General features: G+C 35.9%; 1 protein-coding gene across 5 annotated transcripts in view; it reads left to right on the top strand.

The window, feature by feature from the left end:
• EXOC6B (exocyst complex component 6B) overlaps window positions 1-23,237 on the top strand; it is a 578,067-nt gene that overhangs the window by 327,711 nt on the left and 227,119 nt on the right. For all 5 annotated transcript variants that reach the window (XM_070511980.1, XM_014836646.3, XM_014836648.3 and 2 more), the window contains 2 exons: window positions 3,597-3,731; window positions 14,978-15,157. In XM_070511980.1, the coding sequence (XP_070368081.1) occupies window positions 3,597-3,731; window positions 14,978-15,157 (315 nt within the window). The remainder of the gene's footprint in view (window positions 1-3,596; window positions 3,732-14,977; window positions 15,158-23,237) is intronic.

Below are 23,237 nucleotides of genomic sequence, written 5' to 3' on the forward strand. Positions count from 1 at the left end.
CTCCACTCCCTATTGTTAACAGCAGTGATATTGCTAATATTATGTTAAAACATTTTTTACTTAAGTCTTGTAAAATATAAGCTTTGTACTAGAACGTTGAGTTTGGAACCAGTGGTTCCATGTATTTTAGTATTTTAGGTATTTGCCATGGAGATGATATAAAATAAGTAGTTGACAAAGCTTTTTGTACCCTGGCTGGGGTGAAATGGAGATAAAATTCCTTGAAGTCTTAGGGATAGCTTATTTTTGTAAATGAGAACCAAAGCTGCTGTATAGTTCTTTATCTCCTTGTAAATCTAACAACTGAGAGGCATTGGTGGTCTGGAGAGGAGTGTGACTTCTGATTTTCTTGCTTTGGGTTAGTCCTTTGGACCCTCAGTGTACCAAATTCTCTGTTTTGGGAAACAAGGTAATATCAATTCTAATGTAAGTGGATAAGTATACCCCAGGAGTAGTTTATAGTTGGGAATAGTAACCTCTTCTTGGAATTTGAACTGTTGAAGACGCTGAAGACATTTTCTTTTCTGGAGTGTGTCAAGAATATGAACATATACCTGTTATCATGGTTCAGGCTTCACTGGGGTGTTTGGAGCAGGGTTGGAGAAGAAGTGACTTCCACAGTCTAGTCTGTGCCTTCCTCATAGGTTCTCTCTGATACCGGAAAGGAGAGACAGGAAAATTTTCTGCTGCTTGATGGTTTTTAACCTAAGTGACCTAAGTGTCATTCAGTTGTGAGAAGTGGTTGTTTGCTTTATAGTGTTTTCTTTTTTTGGACAGTCCTCATAGAACTTTATATGAGGTGTAACCAATATCTAATCTGTTGTTCGTTCCATGTCCTTGAAACAATGTTAAGGACAGTTTGGATTGCTCTACTGATATATTTTTGTAAAAAGAGTGGGAAGTAGGGGTTAAAAATATCAAAGGAGCTCAAACTGTGATGGAAGTTGATATCTGAAATTGCTTCATTTCATCCTTAAGTTCAAAATTACCCCCAAAGCATCTGGCTTTACATTTGTAAATGTCCTTGTAAGGATTCTGGTTAGCTGTCATTCAGAAGTAGCGATCACTCAGACCTCATTAACAGACAATATTCCTTTTGAAAATGACATGGTATCTGCTGTAATCCTAGAGTGTTTTAATAGTCTATTCTATGCTCAGCAATGAAACATTTCAAAAGTGACTGACAGCCAACTGATGTAGTTCATGGTGATCTTTTGTGTTGACAGATCTTTAAAAAGTCATGGGAAATTACTACTGTACCCAGTGAAGCCGCCTCCTTTTTTTTTTTTTAACTGCCAATATCCTGCAAAACAGGACAATTTTCTCTTTGACTGCCACTGTTTTTTATTTCTATAACATGACACGATTCCTCCTTATTATTAGGATTTCTTTTGATAGATAGAATGTGTTCCCTATGGGTAATGCTCATTTTAAAATAGAAATTCTTCAGTTCTCCAAATTAACTCGCTTACTTTTCTGACTTCCACATCAAGACAACCTTGCCAGTAGCCACCTTCCCACTCAGGAAGAAGAGTAATTTAATTTAGACAATTTAAATTTTTTTTTAATGATTTTAGTCCTCCTCTGAGGGAGAAACGTGTTGAAAGGACGAGAGTAATGAATTGCTTATTTTGGCGGGTGTTTTTTCCTAGAGCACTCTAAAGTTAAAAGGCTGTGATGTTTGGGGTAATTTTATAGGAGATAATATCTGTGTTCAGACCTCAGAGCCTCCACATTCAAACTGTGGAATGAATGGGAAGAGCCTAGTGATGAATGTTAACTTGTCTGATGAGTTGTGGGGAATAGTACAAAGATCAAGTCCCAGTGTTGCCCTAACTTTCATGTTTGTTGGAACTGCATCTCTGGGTCTTTGTCCTTTGTCATCATGTTTTGAAAGTAGCTGTTTTCTTCGGCTCTTCTGGCTGAACCTTAGGGGAATAGAAGGGACCTTTTTTCTTAGTCCAGTCTGTTACTCAAGAATTGTCATTATGAGTTGACATGTACTTTTTTGAGAGTAAACTGTGTGCTTTAGCCTTGTGCTGGGTGCTGTTGAGGAGGTAAGAATGAGCTTACTGATTATAGTCCTATTAATATTTTTGTTTAATATTCCACAGTATAATACAGTGATTTCTATTGAAGTATAATTCCAACTTTTAAATATTATTTTGAAGTATCATTTGATTGTAAAAATGTGTAGTACCTCCCCTCATGTTCAGTTCCAGTTTCCACTTTGTATCGTCTCCCTGCTCTCCCCTGGCTCACCACCTCACTAGACTAAAGGAAGACCTAAGTTCTTCCATAGCCTTACACACCGGCACTCCCCCACCTGCCACAGCCCCACTACCAGGCATATTCTTGTGAAAATGAAAAGTTAAAGAGGTGGAAAAGAGAGACCAAAAAAAGGTTCTAGTCTGTTTTCTCTTTGTATTTCTTTTAGACTCTGGGGAATATGAATAGTTTTCATAGTTGAAATAAGCAGTAGGTACCACTCCTTTTTTAGTTTAATTTTTTACATAGAGCAGAATCAAAGCATGGGGAAGTCTAGTTGATGGCAGACCCAGAATCTGATATTTCAGCCTAATATACATAAACATGCAGCACTCCAGGGCTGTCGTCTTGTGCTTATGCTAAAGGCACTGTCAGAAGTCATTTAGATGAGTCCATAATTTGAAGGTAGATGACTTGGATTTGAGTCCTGGTTCCATTTAGGGTCTGTGATCTAGAGAAAATCATTCCATTTTTGTTTCTGTTAAAATAAAATGAAGTAATAATTATGCCCACTTAGCTTACATCTCCAGGTTGCTGGGAAGACAGTATAAACAATGAATTGTGAAGCGCTTAACAACTTTAATTCTATACAGACAATAATAGTTATTCCTACTTATCCTCCTCTCAAAGTAATTTATAGATGACTTTTTATCATACCAGTACTGTCTTCTTTAAGGATCTCTTCTGTAAGAAAAGGGAAATAGTATTAACAAAAGAGTATTTAATCCTCACAGTAACTCTGAGAGTTAGAAGTTATTGTCAACATTTTACAGATAAAGAAACAGGCTTAGAGAAGTTAAGAAACTTTCTCAAGATCAAGTTAATCCCCTAGTTTCTCTGACTTCAGTGCCCATGTTTTTTTCCCCCATAAACTAGTGTGGTTTGTTAATATACTGCAGTCTCTTCCAACAGCTCTCTCTTCATCATGCCTAATTTTGGAACTTCTTTTTGCCATTTCAATTATTCTTGTTCTTTTAGTGGGAGTTCATTTATTTAAGTCATTTGGCAATTTTTTTTTGCCAGGCACTATGCTAAATACTAGTGGTTTTTGTTTTTAGTCTAGTCTTTTTTAAACAAAAGAAAACATGTATTTAAAATAGAGTGGCAAGTGCTCCTATAGTAGGGGGAAATACAAGATGCTTTGGGAAGTCAGGGAAGGCTTCATAGTGGAAGTCATACCTAAGCCCACGCTTTAACATACCCTTTGTAGAATACAGATGGCTTTTGCTACCCTGCCTTTTGTTTTTCTTGTACCAGCAGATTCACATTGAGCCATTTATCCTGGGGTGAATAGGGAAATGACTCTTACATGTCTTATTATTTTCTAGCTTGTCCAGATTATTATAAATACAACACACTTGGAGAAATCTTGTAAATACTTGGAAGAATTCATCACCAATATCACTAATGTGCTTCCAGAGACAGTCCACACCACCAAGCTCTACGGCACCACAACTTTTAAGGTGAGAAGGCCCTACAGTACTCTAGAACTGCTTCTGCTGTGTGTAGTCTGGGGTATCCTACCTAAGGTGGCTTTAATTCCTCCAGGATGCATAGTAGTGTGATTCATAACATGCTCTTGAGAGTAAGAGCTATGATTTCCTTAGAAAAACAAATGCCAATGCTAATTTTTGGGTATTTAAACTAAAAAAAATAGTCTACAACTGTGTCCACTAAATCTTCCTTATATTTTGTACATGAAAATGGCTGTTTCCTCAGTTGGCCCCATGACAGTCAGGAGTTCTTAAGTATGGTCTAGATAATAGTGGGTATAGCTGAAATCAACATCAATTAAAAAATTTTAATTAGCTGTCTTCTCTTTTCTGTGTCTGTTGTCCAATGTTTTTATCTTACTTTTTAGTAAGGAATTTCTGTCCCTTGTGTCGTTGGCAATTTTATATTCATTTCACATGGCCACAACACTAGTTTTGATCCAGTGTTGGGTCAAATGGGGAAAATGACACTCATAGAGCAAAGGAAGGATTGATGGTAGATGAGGTGATGGAGAGTAAATGCCTTAATTTAAAAGAACATTAAGAGGGGGTTGGCCCTATTGCCTAGTGGTGAAGTTCAGTGCTCTCTGCTTTGGTGGCCCCAGGTTCATGGGTTCGGATCCCGGGCACAGACCTATGCCACTTGTCAGCCATGTTGTGGCAGTGACCCACATACAAAATAGAGGAAGATTGGCATGCATGTTAGCTCAGGAATAAGCTTCCTCAAGTAAACAAACAGAGGAAGATTGGCAACAGATGTTAGCTCAGGGCAAATCTTCCTCAGCAAAAAATACAAACAAACAAATAAAAAAAAAATCCAGAAAAAAGAGCCTAAGAACTCCTTTATATTGCCATGTGAGCTTAAATTAATTATTAAGCAGAAAAAGTAACAGAGTAACATTTTAAACACTGAAATGGTAGATTCTGACATAAAGGCCAACTTGTATGTTTTGGGTTTTTGTTGTTATTGTTTTTATTTGATTATTTTAGTTTTGAAACAAATTTATATCACCCTTTGAAATCCAGAAGTTGATGTTAATTAGATGTAAAGTTGTAGAATTGAAATCATTATTTATGTTTACTGGTGTCTACTTTTTCCTATCTTTTTTCCTCTTTCCCTATTTATTGGTACCTTCCCTTGAGAGTGGATGTAAGAGAAGAAAAAAATTGGTGGTATGATCTGCTGTTTTTCTTTTATAAGAAAAAGAATGTGAAAGACCCTGAATTGCCAAAGTGATCTTGAGAAAGAAGAACAAAGCTGGAGGCATCATGCTTCCTGATTTCAAATCATATTGCGAATATATATGTATATTTTATATATAGTAATCAAAACAGTATGGTATTGCCATGAAAACAGACACATAGATCAATGGAACAGAGTAGAGACCCCAGAAATAAACCCACACATATATGGTCAATTAATTTACAACAAAGGAGCCAAAAATAGACAACGGGGAAAGGATAGTCTTTTCAGTAACTGGCACTGGGGAAACAAGACAGCCAGATGCAAAAGAATGAAATTGGACCCCTATCTTACACCATACACAAAACTCAAATCAAAATGGATTAAAGATTTTAATGTAAGACTAAAACCATAAAACTCCTAGAAGAAACCATTGGGGATAAGATCCTTGACGTTAGTCTTGGCAGTGATTTTTTGGATTTGACTTCAAAAGCAAAGGCAACAAAAGCAAAAATAAACAAGTGGGACTATATTAATCTAAAGAGCTTCTGCACAATAAAGGAAACCAACAAAACGAAAAGCAGCTGATAGAATGGAAGAAAAATTGGCAAATCATGTATCTGACAAGAGGTTAATATCCAAAATGTATAAAGAACTCATACAACTCAATAGGAAAAACACCAAACAATTTGATTAAAAAATGAACAGAGGAGGGGCTGGTGCCGTGGCCGAGTGGTTAAGTTCGCACGCTTCGCTGCTAGCGGCCCAGTGTTTCGTTGGTTCAAATCCTGAGCGCAGACATGGCACTGCTCATCAAACCACGCTGAGGCAGCATCCCACGTACCACGGCTAGAATGACCCACAATGAAGAATATACAACTATGTACCACGGGGCTTTGGGGAGAAAAAGGAAAAAAAATAAAATCTTAAAAAAAAAAATGAACTGAGGAACTGAATAGACATCTTTCCAAAGAAGACATACAAATGGCCATTAGGTAAATGAGAAGATGTCAACATCACTAATCATTAAGGAAATGCAAATCAAAATCCCAATAAGATATCACCTGTTAGAATGGCTGTCATCAAAAAACAGGAGATAACAAATGCTGGCAAGGATGTGGAAAAAAGGAAACCCTTGTACACTGTGGAAATGTGAACTGGTACAGCCACTACGGGAAACAGTCTGGAGATTTCTCAGGAAATTAAAAATGGAACTATCATATGATCCTGCTATTCCACTTCTGGGTATTTATCCAAAGAATATGAAAACACTAATTTGAGAAGGTATATGTACCCCTATGTTCATTGCAGCATTATTCACAATAGCCAAGACTTTGAAACAACCTAAGTGCCCATCAAGAGATGAAGGATAAAGATGTAGTGTATATACACAGTGGAATATTATTCAACCACAAAAAATACAGAAATCCTGGCATTTGTGACCACATAGATGGACCTTGAGGGCATTGTGCTAAGTAAAATAAACCAGCACGGTATCACTTATATGTTGGATTTTTTTTCTTTATGCTTTTTTGTGAGGAAGACTGGCCCTCAGCTAACAGCTGTTGCCAATCTTCCTTTTTTTTTCCCCACCAAAGCCCCAGTTCATAGTTGTATTTCCTAGTTGTAAGTCGTTCCAGTTCTTCTATGTGGGATGCCACCACTGCATGGCTTGATGAGCAGTGTGTAGGCCTGTGCCCAAGATCTGAACTGGGCTGCCAAAGTGGAGCATGTAAGCTTAACCACCACCCCACTGGGCCAGCCCCTATATGTTGGATTTTTTTTAAACAGTTAGATTTATAGAAACAGAGAGTAACCAAGTGGTTGCTAGGGGCTGAGGGAGAAGTTGGTAAAAAGGTACAAACTTTTAGTGTAAGATCAATAAGGTGTCAGGATCTAATGTAAGACATGGTGACATAGTTGATAATACTGTATTGTATAATTGAGATTTGCTAAGAGAATAGAACTTAAATGTTCTCACCATAAAAACAGATAAATATGCAAGGTGATGAGTGTGTTAAATAACTAGTTGGTGGGAATCCTTTCACAATATATATGTATTATATCTAATCATCACAATGTACATTTTAATTGTAATTTTATTTTCTTTTTTTTTTAATATTTTATTTTTTCCTTTTTCTCCCCAAAGCCCCCCAGTACATAGTTGTATATTCTTCGTTGTGGGTCCTTCTAGTTGTAGCATGTGGGACGCTGCCTCAGCGTGGTTTGATGAGCAGTGCCATGTCCGTGCCCAGGATTCGAACCAACGAAACACTGGGCCGCCTGCAGCGGAGTGCACAGACTTAACCACTCGGCCACGGGGCCAGCCCCTGTAATTTTATTTTCAATTACACCTCAATAAAGCTGAACAAAAAGAAAAAAATTAGGTGTTCAACCACAAAATATTCTTTATGTACATATGTGATTAGGTCAGCTGCTAGATGAGTTACACATTTGTGATATGACCATGGATTGTTTGTTTCAAATTACCTATAAAGTTACTTAAAACAAAATTCATTATACATCATATCATGTTTGTGTCATTATTTGTATGCTTCTCATAATGTCTCATTATATTATTATTGATACTCTTTTAAAAAGGCCCCAAGAATGAGTATGAAAATATGACAAGAGCTTTAAGAACTTCAGGATGACCTTAGGCAGTTTAATAGGAGTTATAATTACTCTTAAATATTAGCATTATTGTGGAGTATGGGTAATAATTTTATCAAAAACTATTTCTACTTGTTTACTGTAGAAGCCAAGATTTCTCCAGGAGAGAGAATGTGGGAGGGACTACAGTTGAGTGTTCAGCAGAGAATAGGGAGTTAGGGAGTTAGAGCATGAGGTTCATTTATACTTGTCTGTCATATGGGGAATATGGAATATGTACTGCCATTCTTCCCCTAACCTATCTCAATTTTCTTATTTCAAAGGCTTTTCAAATTATGGTCAGAAATCCTCCCAAAGGATGGCCTGTGTATTTTGTTGTTGCTCCAGTATTAAAATTATGGAGGGAAAATGAAAGGCAGACAGGAAGCCATAGGGTTTGAGCAGCCAGTTAAATACTTAGTAAAGGAGAAGTTTTGGAGACCACTAAAGGTCATGTTGACAGTGCTTATTGGAAACACTGATTGCTTAAAGCATATTGAAAGTTTATTTTTACCTGGACTATTTCAGACCAGCTAACCCAGAACTCAGTATAAACATGGCAATTATGACAGCTCATGTTGTGTATTTTCCTAAGCTACTGTTTCCAGAAAACTTTCCCTTGCAGATGGAAACCTTTATGCTGAAAAAGAAGCAAAAAGAATCAGGTCTTCAAGGTATTTTCTTGCAGAGTTCCCTCTTATTTCTGCCATATGTGACATAATCAAGCTGGCATTCCTAGCTTTTCTTGTTCATAAGAATTTCCTCACTCTCTTACAAAATAGAGTGAAAGTATTTATTAACTTACTCCATGATGAATATTGTTTGTGTACCTACTATGCAACAATCTGGTAGATTCTTGAGTAGAGACAGAACAAATGCTTAGTCCTGGACTTTGAGTTTATAATCTACGGGGAAGTCAGACACTGTAAGTTTTATAAAGAACTATGCTAAGAGTACCAGGATAATACGGTAAATACATTCAATGCCTCATTGATTCTATAGTTTTTATAAATCATCTGCTACATACCAGGCAACTTATAGGTGTGAACTAAATAAACAAATCTCCTGATTTTACAGAGCTTATATTTTAGTTATATATCTATTATATATCTACTGTATATCATCTAGAGAATGATAGATGATAAACAAATAAAAAAATCTAATTTAGTGTCAGGTAGTGGTAAGAACTAGGAAGAAAAATAAATGACTTGAATAAAATGAGAAATGGGATCATTTGGATTTCTGATAGATAAGCATTCTAATTAGAGGGAACAGTACAATAGTAGGTATTGGTGCGTTCAGGGAATAGCAAGGGAGTCAGTCTGGCAGTGATCTGTCATTGGTGGTAGGAGTGGTAAGAGATGGGATAGTCAGGAGTCAGATGATTTCTGGCCTTGTAGGCCATAGTAGATCCTTTGGATTTTATTCTAAAATGAAATCTGAGGCCATTAGAAGATTGGGAGTGCTGGTGATCATCTGATTTATGTATAAATGGGTAACAATGGTTGCTGTGTAGAAAATAAATACACTGTAGGTCAGAAAGAATGGAAGAAGAGAGTCTAATTTGGATGTTATTGCAGCAGTCTAGGTAAGAGATAATGGTCGCTTGGACTACAGTGGGGGCAGAAGTGGTAGGAAATACTTTTGAAGGTAGAGAGGCAAGCATTACTGCTGGATTGGGTATGAATTTATAAGAGAAAGAGTGGAGTCTAAGATAATTCCAAGATTTTAGAACTAAACAAACTGCATGAGTAGTGGTGCTATTCACTGAGATGGGAACAGTGAGAGCATAACAGATTTGGGGAGGGGCAGTAGAATCAAGACTTCCATTTTTGACATATTAAGCTTGAGGTATTTAGTAGTCATCTGCATAGAGATATTGAATTGACAGGACAAAGTCATAGCTGCAGATAAAAATTTAGAATTCATCAATGTAAAGATGGTTTTCAATGCCATGGGGCTGGCTGTCTTCTGGGAGTTGAATGTAGATGGAGAAAAGATGTGAGGATTGAGCTTGAAGGGAAACCAACATTGACGGGTGCAGAGGCAGAGGCAAATTCCACAGAGGATGAGTGGTGCTTGTCTCAGCTTTGAGACCTTCAAGGAGGACTTCCCAGAAACAGCATAAGTTAGAATAGATCTTGGGAGCAGCAGGAGGTGTCCAGACAGAGAAAGGATGAGGGGGGAGTAAGAACATTTTTAGGGAAGGCAACTTTATGTACGAAGATGAAAGAATAAAATAAAACCAGACTTCTTCAGCGTAGAGTAAGGGTAGGAATGAGATAGAGAAGTAGATCAATGCCAACTAGGAAGCATTTTGTTTTGTATTGATAGGTAGTTTGGACTTTATCCAACTAAATTCTTTGAGAGATTTCGAGCAAGGGTGTGTTGCATTTTTAGAAATAATCATTTTACCTTGCCTAATTAAAAGGAAGAAAGGATGGAAGGGAAGGAGAAAAGAAAAAAGGAAGGAATAAATAAATCACCATTTCTCAAAATTCCTAATCAGAGGAATTGAAATAGCTAGAATACTTTCTGTTACTCTGTGCTAATAAGTTTGAGGATCTATAGGAAAATATGTGATTAAAAGTGGTTCAAGAAGATATAGAAAATTGACTAATAGCTATGAAAGAAATGAAAAAGTTATTAAAGACTTCTTAAAACTGAGTAACACCTACATGATTTCACCAATGAGTACATTTAGGCCTTCATGAAACAGATAATTTCTGTATAGTTTAAACTATTACAGATCACAGAGAAAAAAGGAAGCTATTTTAGTTCATTTTTGCAAAGTCAACATAACAATGATTCAAAAAACAGAGAAACCACAAAAAATAATCTGAAAAATTAAAGGTAAATATTGATGTAAAAATCGTGCTAATAAAATATCAAGCAAAATCTAGAAGTACAGAGAAAGGGATGATAGGTTAAGAATGCAAGGATGATTACTATTAAAAAATTGTTTAAAATTATTCTCTACTTTAATAGATCAAATGGGAAAAAATACATGAGTATTTAAGATACTAAAAAAGTATTTTATATAAGTCAGCATCTCTTCCTGCCAAAATCTCTTAGTAAACCCCTCTGCCAGTAATTGACAGATCCAGGAGGCAGGAAATCAGCTAAGATTTAGTTGAACTCAGTGGTACTTTAATTGGATCAAATTGACATTTATAATAGACTACTTCATCCAACAACAGCGAAGACACATTATTCTCAAGCTCATGAGAACATTCACCAAAACAGACCATATTCTGAGTAATAAAACACACCTCAACAAATTTTAAAGAATAGACATCATACAAAACTTGCTTTCAGACCACATGGCATTAAACTATGGAAATAAATAACAAAGATAGCTAGAGATTTTTAAAATATTTGGAGATTAACCAGCACACTTCAGAATAACTCGTGGGTCAAAGAAAAAGTCTCAAGAGAAATTAAAAAGGGTTTCAAACTAAATGAAAATAAAATACAACTTGTCAAAATTTGTAGCATCAGTGAAAGCAGTGCTTGAGGGAAATTTATAGCATTAATTGCATATATGAGAAAAGAAGAAATTTCTAAAATCAATAATCTAAGCTTCTGCCTTAGGAAACTAGAAAAAGAAAAGCAAATTAAATCCAAACTAATCAGAGGAAAAGAAATAAAAATTAGTGCAGAAGTCAATGAAATAAAAAAAATCAAAAGAGAAAATCAATGAAACCAAACACTTGTTCTTAGAAAGATCAATAAAATTGATAAACCTTGGGCCAGGCTAACCAAGAATCAAAGAGAAAAGACACAAATTAACTAATATAAATGAAAGCGGGGCCATTGCTACTGATTCCAAGGACATTAAAAGAATAATAAAGGAATATTATGAACAACTCTATCCTCTCAGTTTGATAATCTACATGAAATGAACCAATTCTTTGAAAGACAATATACAAAAACTCACACAAGGAGAATTAGATAATCTGAATAGCATAATATCTATTGAATAAATTGCATCAATAATTAATAACCTTTCAAAAGAGAAAATACCAGGCCTAGTTGAAAGAAATTGAAGAAGACACAAATAAATGGAAAGATATTCTATGTCCAGGGATTGGAAGAATTAATATGATTAAAATGTCTGTACTACCCAAAGTGATCTACAAATTCCATGTAATCCCTATCAAAGTTCCAGTGGTATTTTTCACAGAAATAGAAAAAACAGTATTAAAATTTGTATGGAATCGCAAAAGACCCCAAAAAGCCAAAGCAATCTTGAGAAAAAAGGACAAAGCTGGAGGCATCATGCTTCCTGATTTCAAATTATATTACAAAGCTATAGTAATCAAAACAGTATGGTATTGGCATGAAAACAGACACAGATCAAGAGAACAGAATAGGCAGTTCAGAAAAAAACATGCATATTTGGTCAATTAATTTATGACAAAGGAGCTAAGAATATACAGTGAGGAAAGGATAGTCTCTTTTTTTTTCCCCCTTCTGCTTTTTCTCCCCAAATACCCCCGGTACATAGTTGTATATTTTAGTTGTGGGTCCTTCTAGTTGTGGCACATGGGACGCCACCTCATCATGGCCTGAACGAGTGGTGCCATGTCTGCGCCCAGGATCCAAACCAGCGAAACCCTGGGCTGCCGCAGCAGAGCACACAAACTTAACCACTCGGCCACGGGGCTGGCCCGGCTGGTCTCTTTAATAAATGGTGTTGGGAATACTGGACAGCCACATACAAAAGAATGAAACTGAAGCCCATCTTACACCACACCCAAAAATCAAAGAAAATATTGATAAGCTGGACTTCATTAAAATGGAAAACTTCTGCTCTAGGAAAGATACTGTTAAGAGAATGAAAAGACAAGCCACAGACTGGGAGAAAATATTTACAAAACACGTATCTAATAAAGGTCTTATATCTGAAATATGCAAAGAACTGGTAAAACTCAACAATAAGAGACAACCCAATTTAAACCTGGGCAAAAAATCTGAACAGACAACTCATCAAAGACTGGAGAGGAAATTGTAAATTAAAACAACAATGAAATACCACTACACAACTATTACAATAGCTGAAATACAAAACACTGACAACACCAAATGCTGGAGCAACGGCAACACTCATTCATTGCTGGTGCTAATACGAAATGATAAAGCCACTTTGGAACACAGTTTGTCACTTTCTTACAAGGCTAAACATAGATAGTCTTACCATGCAATCCACAATCATGCTCCTTGGTATTACCCAAATGAATTGAAAACTTAAGTCACACAAAAACTTACACACGAATGTTTAGAGCAATTTTATTCGTAATTGTCAAAACCGGGGAGCTACCAAGATGTCAGTCAATGAGTGAATGGATAATCAAGCTGTGATACATTCAGACAATGGAATACTATTCAGTGATGAAAATGAATGAACTCTCAGGCCACGAAAAGACACGGAAGAAGCTTAAACACATATTGCTAAGTAAAAGAAGCCATTCTGAAAAGCTACATACCCTGTGATTCCAAGTATGTGACATTCTGGAAAAGGCAAAGTTACTGAGAAAGTGGAAAGATCAGTGGTGGCCAGGATTTGGGGGATGAATGAGGGAGGGATGATAGATAGAGCACAGTGATTTTCAGGGCAGGGAAACTATTCTGCCTGACACTGTAGTGGCAAACACGTGACATTATGCATTTTTCAGTACCCGTAGAAATGTACAACACAAAGAGTAAAGCTTAATGCAAATTGTGGACTTCAGTTAATAATAAAATATCTGTATTGGTTCATCACTTGTAACAAGTGTTCAACACTAATGCAAGATGTTTTAGTAGGGAAATAGTGGGAGGGGGATGGGGAAGCAATATATGTGAATGCTCTGTACTTTTTGCTCAGTTTTTCTTTAAAAAATTTCATTCGTTAAAAGAAAACTCTTAATAAAATGAGAATTCCAGGACAGTATTAGATTATTATACAAGTCTGTAAAGATGTAAGCACAGAAGTGCCCACTAAACCATTGTTCATATAAGTAAACATAGTCAATGCCTATATTATAGTATGTAAATATATTACAAAATTATGCAGCCATTACAAAGGTGAAAATGGAGAAGAGTATAGGAGTTGAAGAGAAATTTGGGAGTTAGAATTACAGGACACATTGAATGACTGTGAAGGAAAGAATGGAATCCAACATGTTGTTTAGATCTCTGCCTTGGACTGAACTGAACAGGTGAAGAGTGGGGATTATGATCAACCTAGTCCTGGACGTACCATGTTCAAAGTTTCTGTGGGCCATAATGCCTAGGAAGCAATCAGATATATGGGTCTTTAACAAGAGTTAGTGGAAGCCATAGGAGTTGATGAAATCACCTAGCGAAAGTGAGAGGATTAGAGTCCAGAAAAGTAAAAGCAAAACCAGAAGAAAACCGTATCATCAAAATCAAAGGAGAACAGAGTTCTAGCACAGAACGTTTAACAGAGATCAAATGAGATCAGACTAAAAAATGAATATGTGTTGGATGTGGTCGCATGGAGGTCATGGGTTACCCTGAACCAACCCATGTTGATGGATTGTTAGCATTGGAATCCTGACTACCCTGGTGCAATGTAGGCCCTTTTGTTCTGAAAATATTTTTCTTGGAACATTAGTCCCATAACACTTCTTAGAGCCTCTTATATACTGGTGTACAACATGAATCTCTTAAACAGGACTTATCTAATTTACTTCATCTAGGAACTCTTTTGATGTTGCTGTAGCATTTTTTAAATTTATAATTTATAAATATAATTTTTATATTTATAATAAATATAAATATAATTAATATTTATAATTTTTAATTTATAGTCATTTTATAGGATATTGTCCATACTACAGATGCATATCTATTTTATCATGCTGCTAAGATTAGAACACGTCTTAGGAAACAAGGATGATAGCAGTCTTTGGAGAAGCTTGATGACAAAGAAACTAAAGAGGTAGGATAGTAACTAGTGTGAATATATAGCATTAAGTTGAAACTTCAAGATACTTCTAATAAGCAAAGTGAAGAGACTAGGGCATAAAGAGAGGTGGTATTACAAGAAAGGAGTCCCAGGAGAGAAAACGGAATAGGATCCTGAGAGTGTGTATAGTTTTGAACGGAGATAAGAAAGTAAAAAGGATGCACATAGCTGAGCTCAGTGAAGGCAGGTTCTCTATTTGGTGAAGCAAAATCATAGGTTGTCTTGCAGACATAAAATAGAAAAGACTCCACCGTGCTTTTGAAAAAAGAAAGATTGATGGAGAGAATGGTATTACTTGATATTCTGAATTCTGTTACTTAGTGGATATAAGTGTGAGATGTCTCCAAGCAGAAATTTCTGCTTTGCTGGACATCTGAATGATTTTTAAAATTTCATATTGCACAGGATGCCAGACATGCAGCTGAAGAAGAGATTTATACCAACTTAAACCAGAAAATTGACCAGTTTCTACAGCTGGCTGACTACGACTGGATGACTGGAGATTTGGGCAGCAAAGCTAGTGATTACCTGGTAGACCTCATTGCCTTTCTACGCAGCACCTTTGCTGTATTCACGCACCTTCCTGTAAGTGACAATTGCTCTTACTTTGCCCATCATATAGAAAAAAGTTCTCTTAAAATCCAGTTTGGTGAAAGATATTTGTTTCCACTTTAACTAGCCAGGAAGTTCTTCAGGATATAAAAACTCACACTATAATTATCATCCCTTAACAAGATTCAGAGACCTCATCCATCTTTTTTTCGTTGACTTTTGCATTTTGTTTATTCTGAAAATAGTCCCTAATATTATGTCTACTTCTGTTTCTCCTAATTTGAAGGTAGTTAGTGCAAACACATAATAAATGCCTGGGTAGAAATAAGAGAGAAACTTAGGAGTTAGAATTTCAGACATGTATCTTTTAATTTTAGAATGTCTGTTTTATTTTTTTTATAACCTCAAATTCTCTGGTGAAAATTTTCATCTTTTTATCTAGTTCGTCTATCTTTTCTCTATTTTCTTGAGCATATTAATCACAGTCATTTTAAAGATGTTGTTTACTAATGCCAATGTGTAGTGTACCTATATATTGGTGGATTTGTTTCTGATTTTTTTCTTGGTTATCAGTCATATGGTCCTGTCTCTTCCTACTATTTTCTGGATGATGTTAGACATTGTGTTGCAAATATGTAGAGGTTCCAGGTGATACCGTCTTCCACTAGAATTGGTTCACCTGTTCCCTTACTAAGTAGGTAGAATGGGCAGGTGGGTTGTAGTTTGAGCCTCACCACCTTAATCCGATCATGGACTGATCTGTGTCAAGCTTGGGCTGCAGTTGTAGTGCACCTTTGGTTTGCCCTTATTGCTAGGATGTGGTTCTTCAGAGCTTTTTGAAGAGCCTGGCACATCATTGTCTCTTCAGCACCAAGAGGACTGGAAATTTCCACGTTTCAGAGAAACCATATCTCTGTAGCCTCCTGCCTTCTTCAGTTTTAGAATTTGGCAAATGTCTTGAGAAGGAGTCATACCCAGACCAGCGACTGCCAACAGGAAAAAAAGTGGTTGGAGGTTGTCAATTCACCACTCCCTCAAGAGCTTTCAGCTCCCACCTGAGAGTCTCATGAATCCTCGCACTAGTGAGTCTTTTTCTCTGAAACAGTGTGAGATTGTGGGAAATTTTACTTTGCTTTTCAAAAGGTTTTGGCTTAGACCCTTATTTTTCTCAGCTGCGTAGCTTTAGAATTCAGAAAATGTCTTAAGGAAAAAACTGGCCCTCAAATCTCCGATTTTGGCACTTCAGCTCCGTGGAAGCAATAAAAACTCAGTGATTTTTTTTTTTCACCCCAATAGCTACTCTGCCTGGACCTAACCCAGGTTCTCAGTCTCCTCCTAGGCCTAGGTTTGGCAGATGCCTCCAGGGACAGCTGCGGATCCTCACCTCACCTTTCAAAGGTCTGATCTCTTTGCAGTCTTATTTTCTTTAGTTCTTATTGCTTTACAGCCTTTTGTTACCTTTAAATATATATTTTCTCTAAGTTTTTTACTGCCTTTCCTAGTGCGTAGTGGGAGCATTGGCCTGCAGAAAACTAGGTCATTGCACCCAGCTTCATCTTGATACCAAAGCCAGACAAAAGTAGCACAAAAGAGAAAACTACCAATTTCACAATTATGAATAAAAAATAAATAAAATTTTAGCAAGTGAAGTCAAAGTGTTTTAAGAAAGTAATTTAGCATTACTATGTAGGATTTATTCTAGAAATGCAAGGATGGTTTGATATTTAAAAATCTATTAATATCATTTGTCAAATTACTAGGTGAAGGAGATAAAATATATGATTATCTTTATTTATTTAAAAAGGCATTGTATAACATCCAGCCTGCATTCCTGATTTTTTTAAACCTACTAAAATACAGCAATATAATATTTCAATAACATGATAAAGAGCATCTATATGAAATTTGGCAGCCACCATAGATTTAACTGTCTAAAACACTTATTTGCCTTAACATCAGAAGTATGGTGAAGATGCTTCTCACCACCTCTTTAGAAGTTCTATCAAATAAGGTAAAAAAAGAAATAAATTATAAATATTGTAATGAGCTGTACATCTTATCATTATTCGTAGATTATTATTATCTAGTTGCATCACCCAAGAAAATCAACTGAAAAATAATTAGGACCAATAAGACTGTAGTTGGTTAGATGGCCCACTTAGAAAACAAATCAGCTTCTCTTTTATTAGCAATACCCTCATAACATCTATTGGAAAAAATGCCCTATTCACTATGGGGCATAAAATACAAGATCTCCATGAGTATACTTAACAAGTAATATGTAGAACAAATGTGAAAGTGTTACAGAGTAATTTAAAAGAGACTTCATTATGTACAAATACATACAGTATGCTAGGATGGGAATATTTCATATTGCAGACAGTTTTTCCAAAATTAATCTAATTGCAATGAATATCAAGTAAATTTGGTAGTGGTGGGCTATCTTAACAAAATAATTCTAAAATTCAGTTTTGACAAAAATGAACAATATTTGCTAAAAGATATGGAAAAGAAAATTAGAGTGTAGTCTTTTCCAATCAAATATATAAGTATTATTATAAACCAAAAATAATTAATATCCCTCTCACACTGGAATAGAGTAATAGATTAAAGGAATAGAGTATAAAAATTTGCAAATAGTTCAAAGTATATGAAAGAATTTAGTATATGATAAAGATGACATTCAGTAATTGCTGTTGCCACTACTATCTGCTCATTTGGATAAAAAGAGTAAGTCCATACCTCATATATAAAAATGAATTCTAGATCAAATACATGTTTAAATTTTTAAAAAGAAAGAAATTTTGGGGAAACTAATAAAACTATTAGCAAATATTTCTATAATCTGGGGGCAGGCCTGGTGGCATTGTGGTTAAGTTTGTGTGCTCCGCTTCAGCAGCCCAGGGTTTGCAGGTTCAGATCCCAGGTATGGACCTACACACTGCTCATCAAGCCATGCTGTGGTGGTGTCCCACATACAGAATAGAGGAAGATTGCCACAGATGTTAGCTCAGGGACAATCTTCTCAAGCAAAAAGAGGAAGATTGGCAGTGGATGTCAGCTCAGGGCCTATCTTCCTCACCCAAAAAGAAAATGATTTTCTATAATCTGACAGTGATTCATCATCATAAGTATGACACTAAAGATTGAAATAATTAAGGAAAGGGTTAATAATTTTACTGCATGAAGTTTTTTTGTGATTTTTTTTTTGCTGAGGAAGATTAGCCCTGAGCTAATGTCTGTTGCGAGTCTTCTTCTGTTTTGTATGTGGATCACCACCTGCATGGCAATGAGTGGTGTAGGTCTGTGCCCAGGAACTGAACCAGGGTGGCTGAAGCAGAGCACGCTAAACTCAAGCACTAGGCCACCAGGGCTGGCCCTAAAATGTTTTTTAAAGTATCTAAAAGGAATTAATAAAGAAAATAAAGAAAAAATAAAGAAAATTAATAAAGAAAGCTTATCAAGAAAAATAATTATAGTAAATATTCCCATAGGTAAATATCTGTAGTATGTAACAATATAATGCATTGTTTCAAATTTAATGAGAAGACACACAACTTAATGGAAAAATTTGCCAAAATTATATTTAGACAGTCAGGAAAGAATAAAAATAAAAGACTAATGATAACATGACCAAAATGTATAACTCTAGTAATAAAACATACGTATTAATGTTGCGGGATATCTTTGCCTATAAACTTGCCAAAAGTAAATAAGAAAATGATAACATTCAGTATTTGTAAGAAATATTTCAGGAAATAGGTATTCTGATATGTTACTGGTAGATGTGTAAATTATTATAGTCTTCTTGGTGGTCAGTTTTTTAATATGACTCAGAAATCTCTTAAAATTTGTTTACCTTTTACCCTGCAATCCCACTTTTAGAAATCTAACTTAATGAAGTAATCATGAATGTATTATAGAATTCAGATATAAGTATGTTCAACATGGTATTGCCTTTTATATAGTGAAGAGTTGGGAATAAATGAAAAGTTTAGTTACAGATGTGCTAGCTAAATAAATTATTATATATTCACATAATGTAATATCAATCATTCATTAAATTATTGTAGATGGATATTTATTCATTTAAAATATATTAATGATCTCTTAACTGGAAAATCAGATTTCAAAGTAGTGTATACAATATTATCTCATTTTTATTAATATAAATATAGACATATTAATCATTTATATTATAGATTGTAAAAATCTAGAATTATATACTCCCTGGTTTAACTGTATTTATCTTTATATAGCTTTTAATTTTCCCTTTTTTGTGTTTCTGTGTTTAAAAAAATTTTTTTTCTGTCATGAAACATTTGCTGCTTTTATAATCCTGGGAATGGCGGATGATGATATTTAGAATCATTATTCTCTATCTCAAGATTATTCTGTCTTTGGTAGTTTATATTTTTAAAAAAACCACTTTTATTGAAGAAAATTTTTTTAAAATGCGTTTTATTCTGTGGAAGGAAAATGGCCAAGAGTGTCTTGGCCATTGTGTCTCCCCCAGCATTGTGCAGTTATCTGAGTGAGTAGCATTTTAGAGTATCATAAGAAAAAACTCCAATAGTTCCAAGTCAAAGCCATCCTAGATAGGTGTTCCCTCTATTCATCTTCCTTGTTTTTTTATTTTTCTATTCTTAAAAAATAAAAATGGCACCCTAAGAAGTGTTACTGTTTACACATGTAATACGGTGGTTACTGTTTGTACAAGCGCTGTCAAATGTCAACACCACACTTAGTTGAACATCCAGACCGTTTCGAAGTAGTGCTGTAACTCAGACTCGTGTTTGTCTAACTCAAAGTGCATGCTTTTTCCACCTGTGGAGTTGTGGCCTTTCTTGCAGGGCTATGCTGTAAGTAATTGGTTGAAGATTTTTTCTTTTTTTTGTTTACTCTGAGCTGCCTAATTGTTAACTAAATACAGTGACCTCTCAGTGCAGGAGTTGACCCCACCATTCAGAATCATCTTACCACCTACAAAATGGGAGGTCATTTGCAGCCCTAAATCTTCAATATTGCTTCCACAAATGCCATGTTTCTGTCTTATCTAATATACAGATCTGTTTCCAAAGCTACACTTTCAAAAAGTAGTTGCATTCACTAACCATTATACTCTCTAGAATCAAACTAGTATGGCTTCTAAAACTACCCTTTCTGGTTTTCCACAGTCAGCAACATAGGTCACCCAGCATTTGTGTTCCTTCTCCTCAGCATGCTAGATAACTTCGTCATGGAGCCTCATGTTAGTAAAATGTGTTAGCAGGACAGAGCTGTGTCTAAGATTTGCTCTTGTGCATTATTAGTGAAGGATGAGAGACGAAGGAGCAATTTCTGAGAAAGAAACAAAGTCATTTGTCTTTTAATTACTAACATGAAGATTTCTTTTCGTCTTTTAGATTCCCTAGCAAGAGTAGCTCTCTGTCAAAGAGGGATTGAATAATGGGAAATATGTATCTGGAAAGAACTGTGAAGAAAAAGGCAACGACTATCTTGGTCTCTTACATTTTGAAATCCCTGTTTTTCTTAGTTCTCAGGGATGCTTTGTCACCACAATAGGAACGTAGCCAAAGGGATAGGTCAGTGTCTAGGGGTGTGTGTGTGTGTGTGTTTGAGTGGGAAAAGATGTCTTAGATTATACTCCATTAGACAGTGAATGGTCAGGGGGAAAATTACTGAAATTTGCACCATTTTCCCTTTAAGTTTTAGTGACCAAGGTGGCATACCTGTTTTCACGAGGTACCCAGAAATGACTGTAACAATAAGGTTTTCCACAGTTAGAATTCTAAAATGTTGCTGTGTCTTGTGAGTTGACAGATTAAGTAAGTACACAAGCATTTTTTCAGGTTCCAATTGCATAATTTACAATGGCATGCGCAGCTACCCATTTCGCATGCTCAGCATGAGCATACTTTCGAGAATTTATCCTTGTTATCCTGATAATTATCTTTCAGAAATGCTTGAGAGGGAGGAAATGCTGTCTCAAATGACAGACCCAGAGGAGGGAATCCTGAATTTGTTTTCTCTGTCTGCTATTAATGTTAATTCATATGACCTGGGACAAGAATTCTCTTAACCCACCTTGGTTTGCCTTAGTTTCTTTGTCTAAAAATACAGTGATATCTGTCCTTAGTCTTCCTTTCTGGGCAGTACTTGATGGATCATCTTTAAGGGAAAGTTATTTTCTACATAAAAGTTCCTGAAATTCTTCCTGTCTCAAACCCTTTTAACACTGACATTTCTCTTAGCACTCCGTTTACTTCTGTGAACTGTTGCCATCTCAGGACTAACCAAATGGTTCTGCTGTTTAGAAACGGTCAGTGCCTCCCATTAAGTACAAAATCTTCTCTGTGACCATCAAGACTGTCCATAACATGACCCCCAAACTACCTTTTTGTCTTTATCTCTCTCTCAATTTTCTATTTGCCCAACTTCTTTCCACACTGAAGTAATGGTCTTTGCCAAGCACACCCGACTGTCTACCCTTGGTGGTTTTTCATGCCTTTTTGTCTACTTTAACTGCTTCTGCCCTGTAACTGTATGTATTGAAATCTTACCTGTCCTTCAAGGCTCATTTCAAATCTCACACCTTCCATGAAACCTTCTCTAGTTCTCCTACAAAATGTGACATCTTCTTTGTGGCACTTCTTTTATGCACTAGCCTAATTCTGTCCTGGGTGGGCTGTGTCGTTCATTTGTGTGTTTACTTTAGGAAAGGGGAGGGTGGTAATTAAGAAGTACCTACCATGTTCCAAGTACTTTACGTGTGTTATATGTCATCCCAATTGATGAAGACCCCAAATACCTCAATCAGATAATTATTATTATTACAGTTTTGTAATGAGAACACAAACTCAGGGAGGTTATGTGCTTTATAAGAGATATGGCAAATAGGTGGCAGGGTCAGGATTTAAACAGCTTTATTTGACTTTAAAACTTTTTCATTATACCATCCTGCCTGCTAGACTGATTACTAGAACTGTGAACTCTGTGGATAGTTAGAGACCTTGTTTTATTTATCTCTGTCTCTGTGTACAGTACAGCCCTTTGCATGAAATAGTGCACACTAAATTTTTGTGGAACTTAATTTGTTTTGAATAATAAAGTAAGTGAATTTCTACCTGGGGATTGAAAGCCATTTTTTGATCGTATATAATCATGAAAAGTAATCATTTAATTATTAAAAAGAAAAGTCGTAAACTATTATTTTGAGATAAGGACCAGTTTGTTTGAGTTAAAATTCTAAATTGGTCTTTCTCCTTCCATATTCTCTCAGACTTATCCAAGTTTTTCAAGTGAGAAAATTTTAATTATAAAAGTGCTTTGTTGGGAGCCAGCCCCGTGGCCCAGTGGTGAAGTTCAGGTGCTCTGCTTTGGTGGCCCAGGGTTTCGCTGGTTCAGATCCTGGGCATGGACATGGCACCGCTCATCAAGCCATGCTGAGGCAGCGTCCCACATGCCACAACTAGAAGGACCCACAACTAAAAATGCACAATTATGTACTGGGGGGCTTTGGGGAGAAGAGGGAAAAATAAAATCTTTTAAAAATGCTTTGCATTTGTGTATCACTTTATGATATTTAAACTTCTTTTATATGTTCTCATTATCTCATTTGTTTTTTAAACAACCTCTATGATATATGGACAGTAATTATTTTCCCTGTTTGACAGATGTGGAAACTGAGGCCTAAAATGGCCTGGCCAAAGGTCAGAAAATGAATCAATCTTGAGGGTAGATCCTAGGTCTTTTTACTTTGGGTCATGCTTTCGCCACTATATAAAACTGTCTCTCAGTATTTAATAATAGCTACTATGTTTTGAGTGCATGTCATGTGCGTGTGTGTGTGTGTGTGTGTGTATTTGTTGCAAGGACTAAATGAGATTTTGTGTGTATGTGTATATATATATTTTCATTTAGTCCTTGCAACAGATTTGCTAAAAAGTATCCCATTTTGCAGATAGGAAAAGTTAAAGAAAGCATAGAGAGGTTTAGTAACCTGTCTGGAGGTCGCAGATCTGGGGTGTGAACTGCTTCCAAAGCCCCTGTTCTCGTCCTAGAAGGCTGTGCATAGGAACATTAGGCTATGTTTCATGTAGCAATCACTCAA

Source organism: Equus asinus, chromosome 6, assembly GCF_041296235.1.
Source record: "Equus asinus isolate D_3611 breed Donkey chromosome 6, EquAss-T2T_v2, whole genome shotgun sequence".
Taxonomy (NCBI): Eukaryota; Metazoa; Chordata; class Mammalia; order Perissodactyla; family Equidae; genus Equus; species Equus asinus.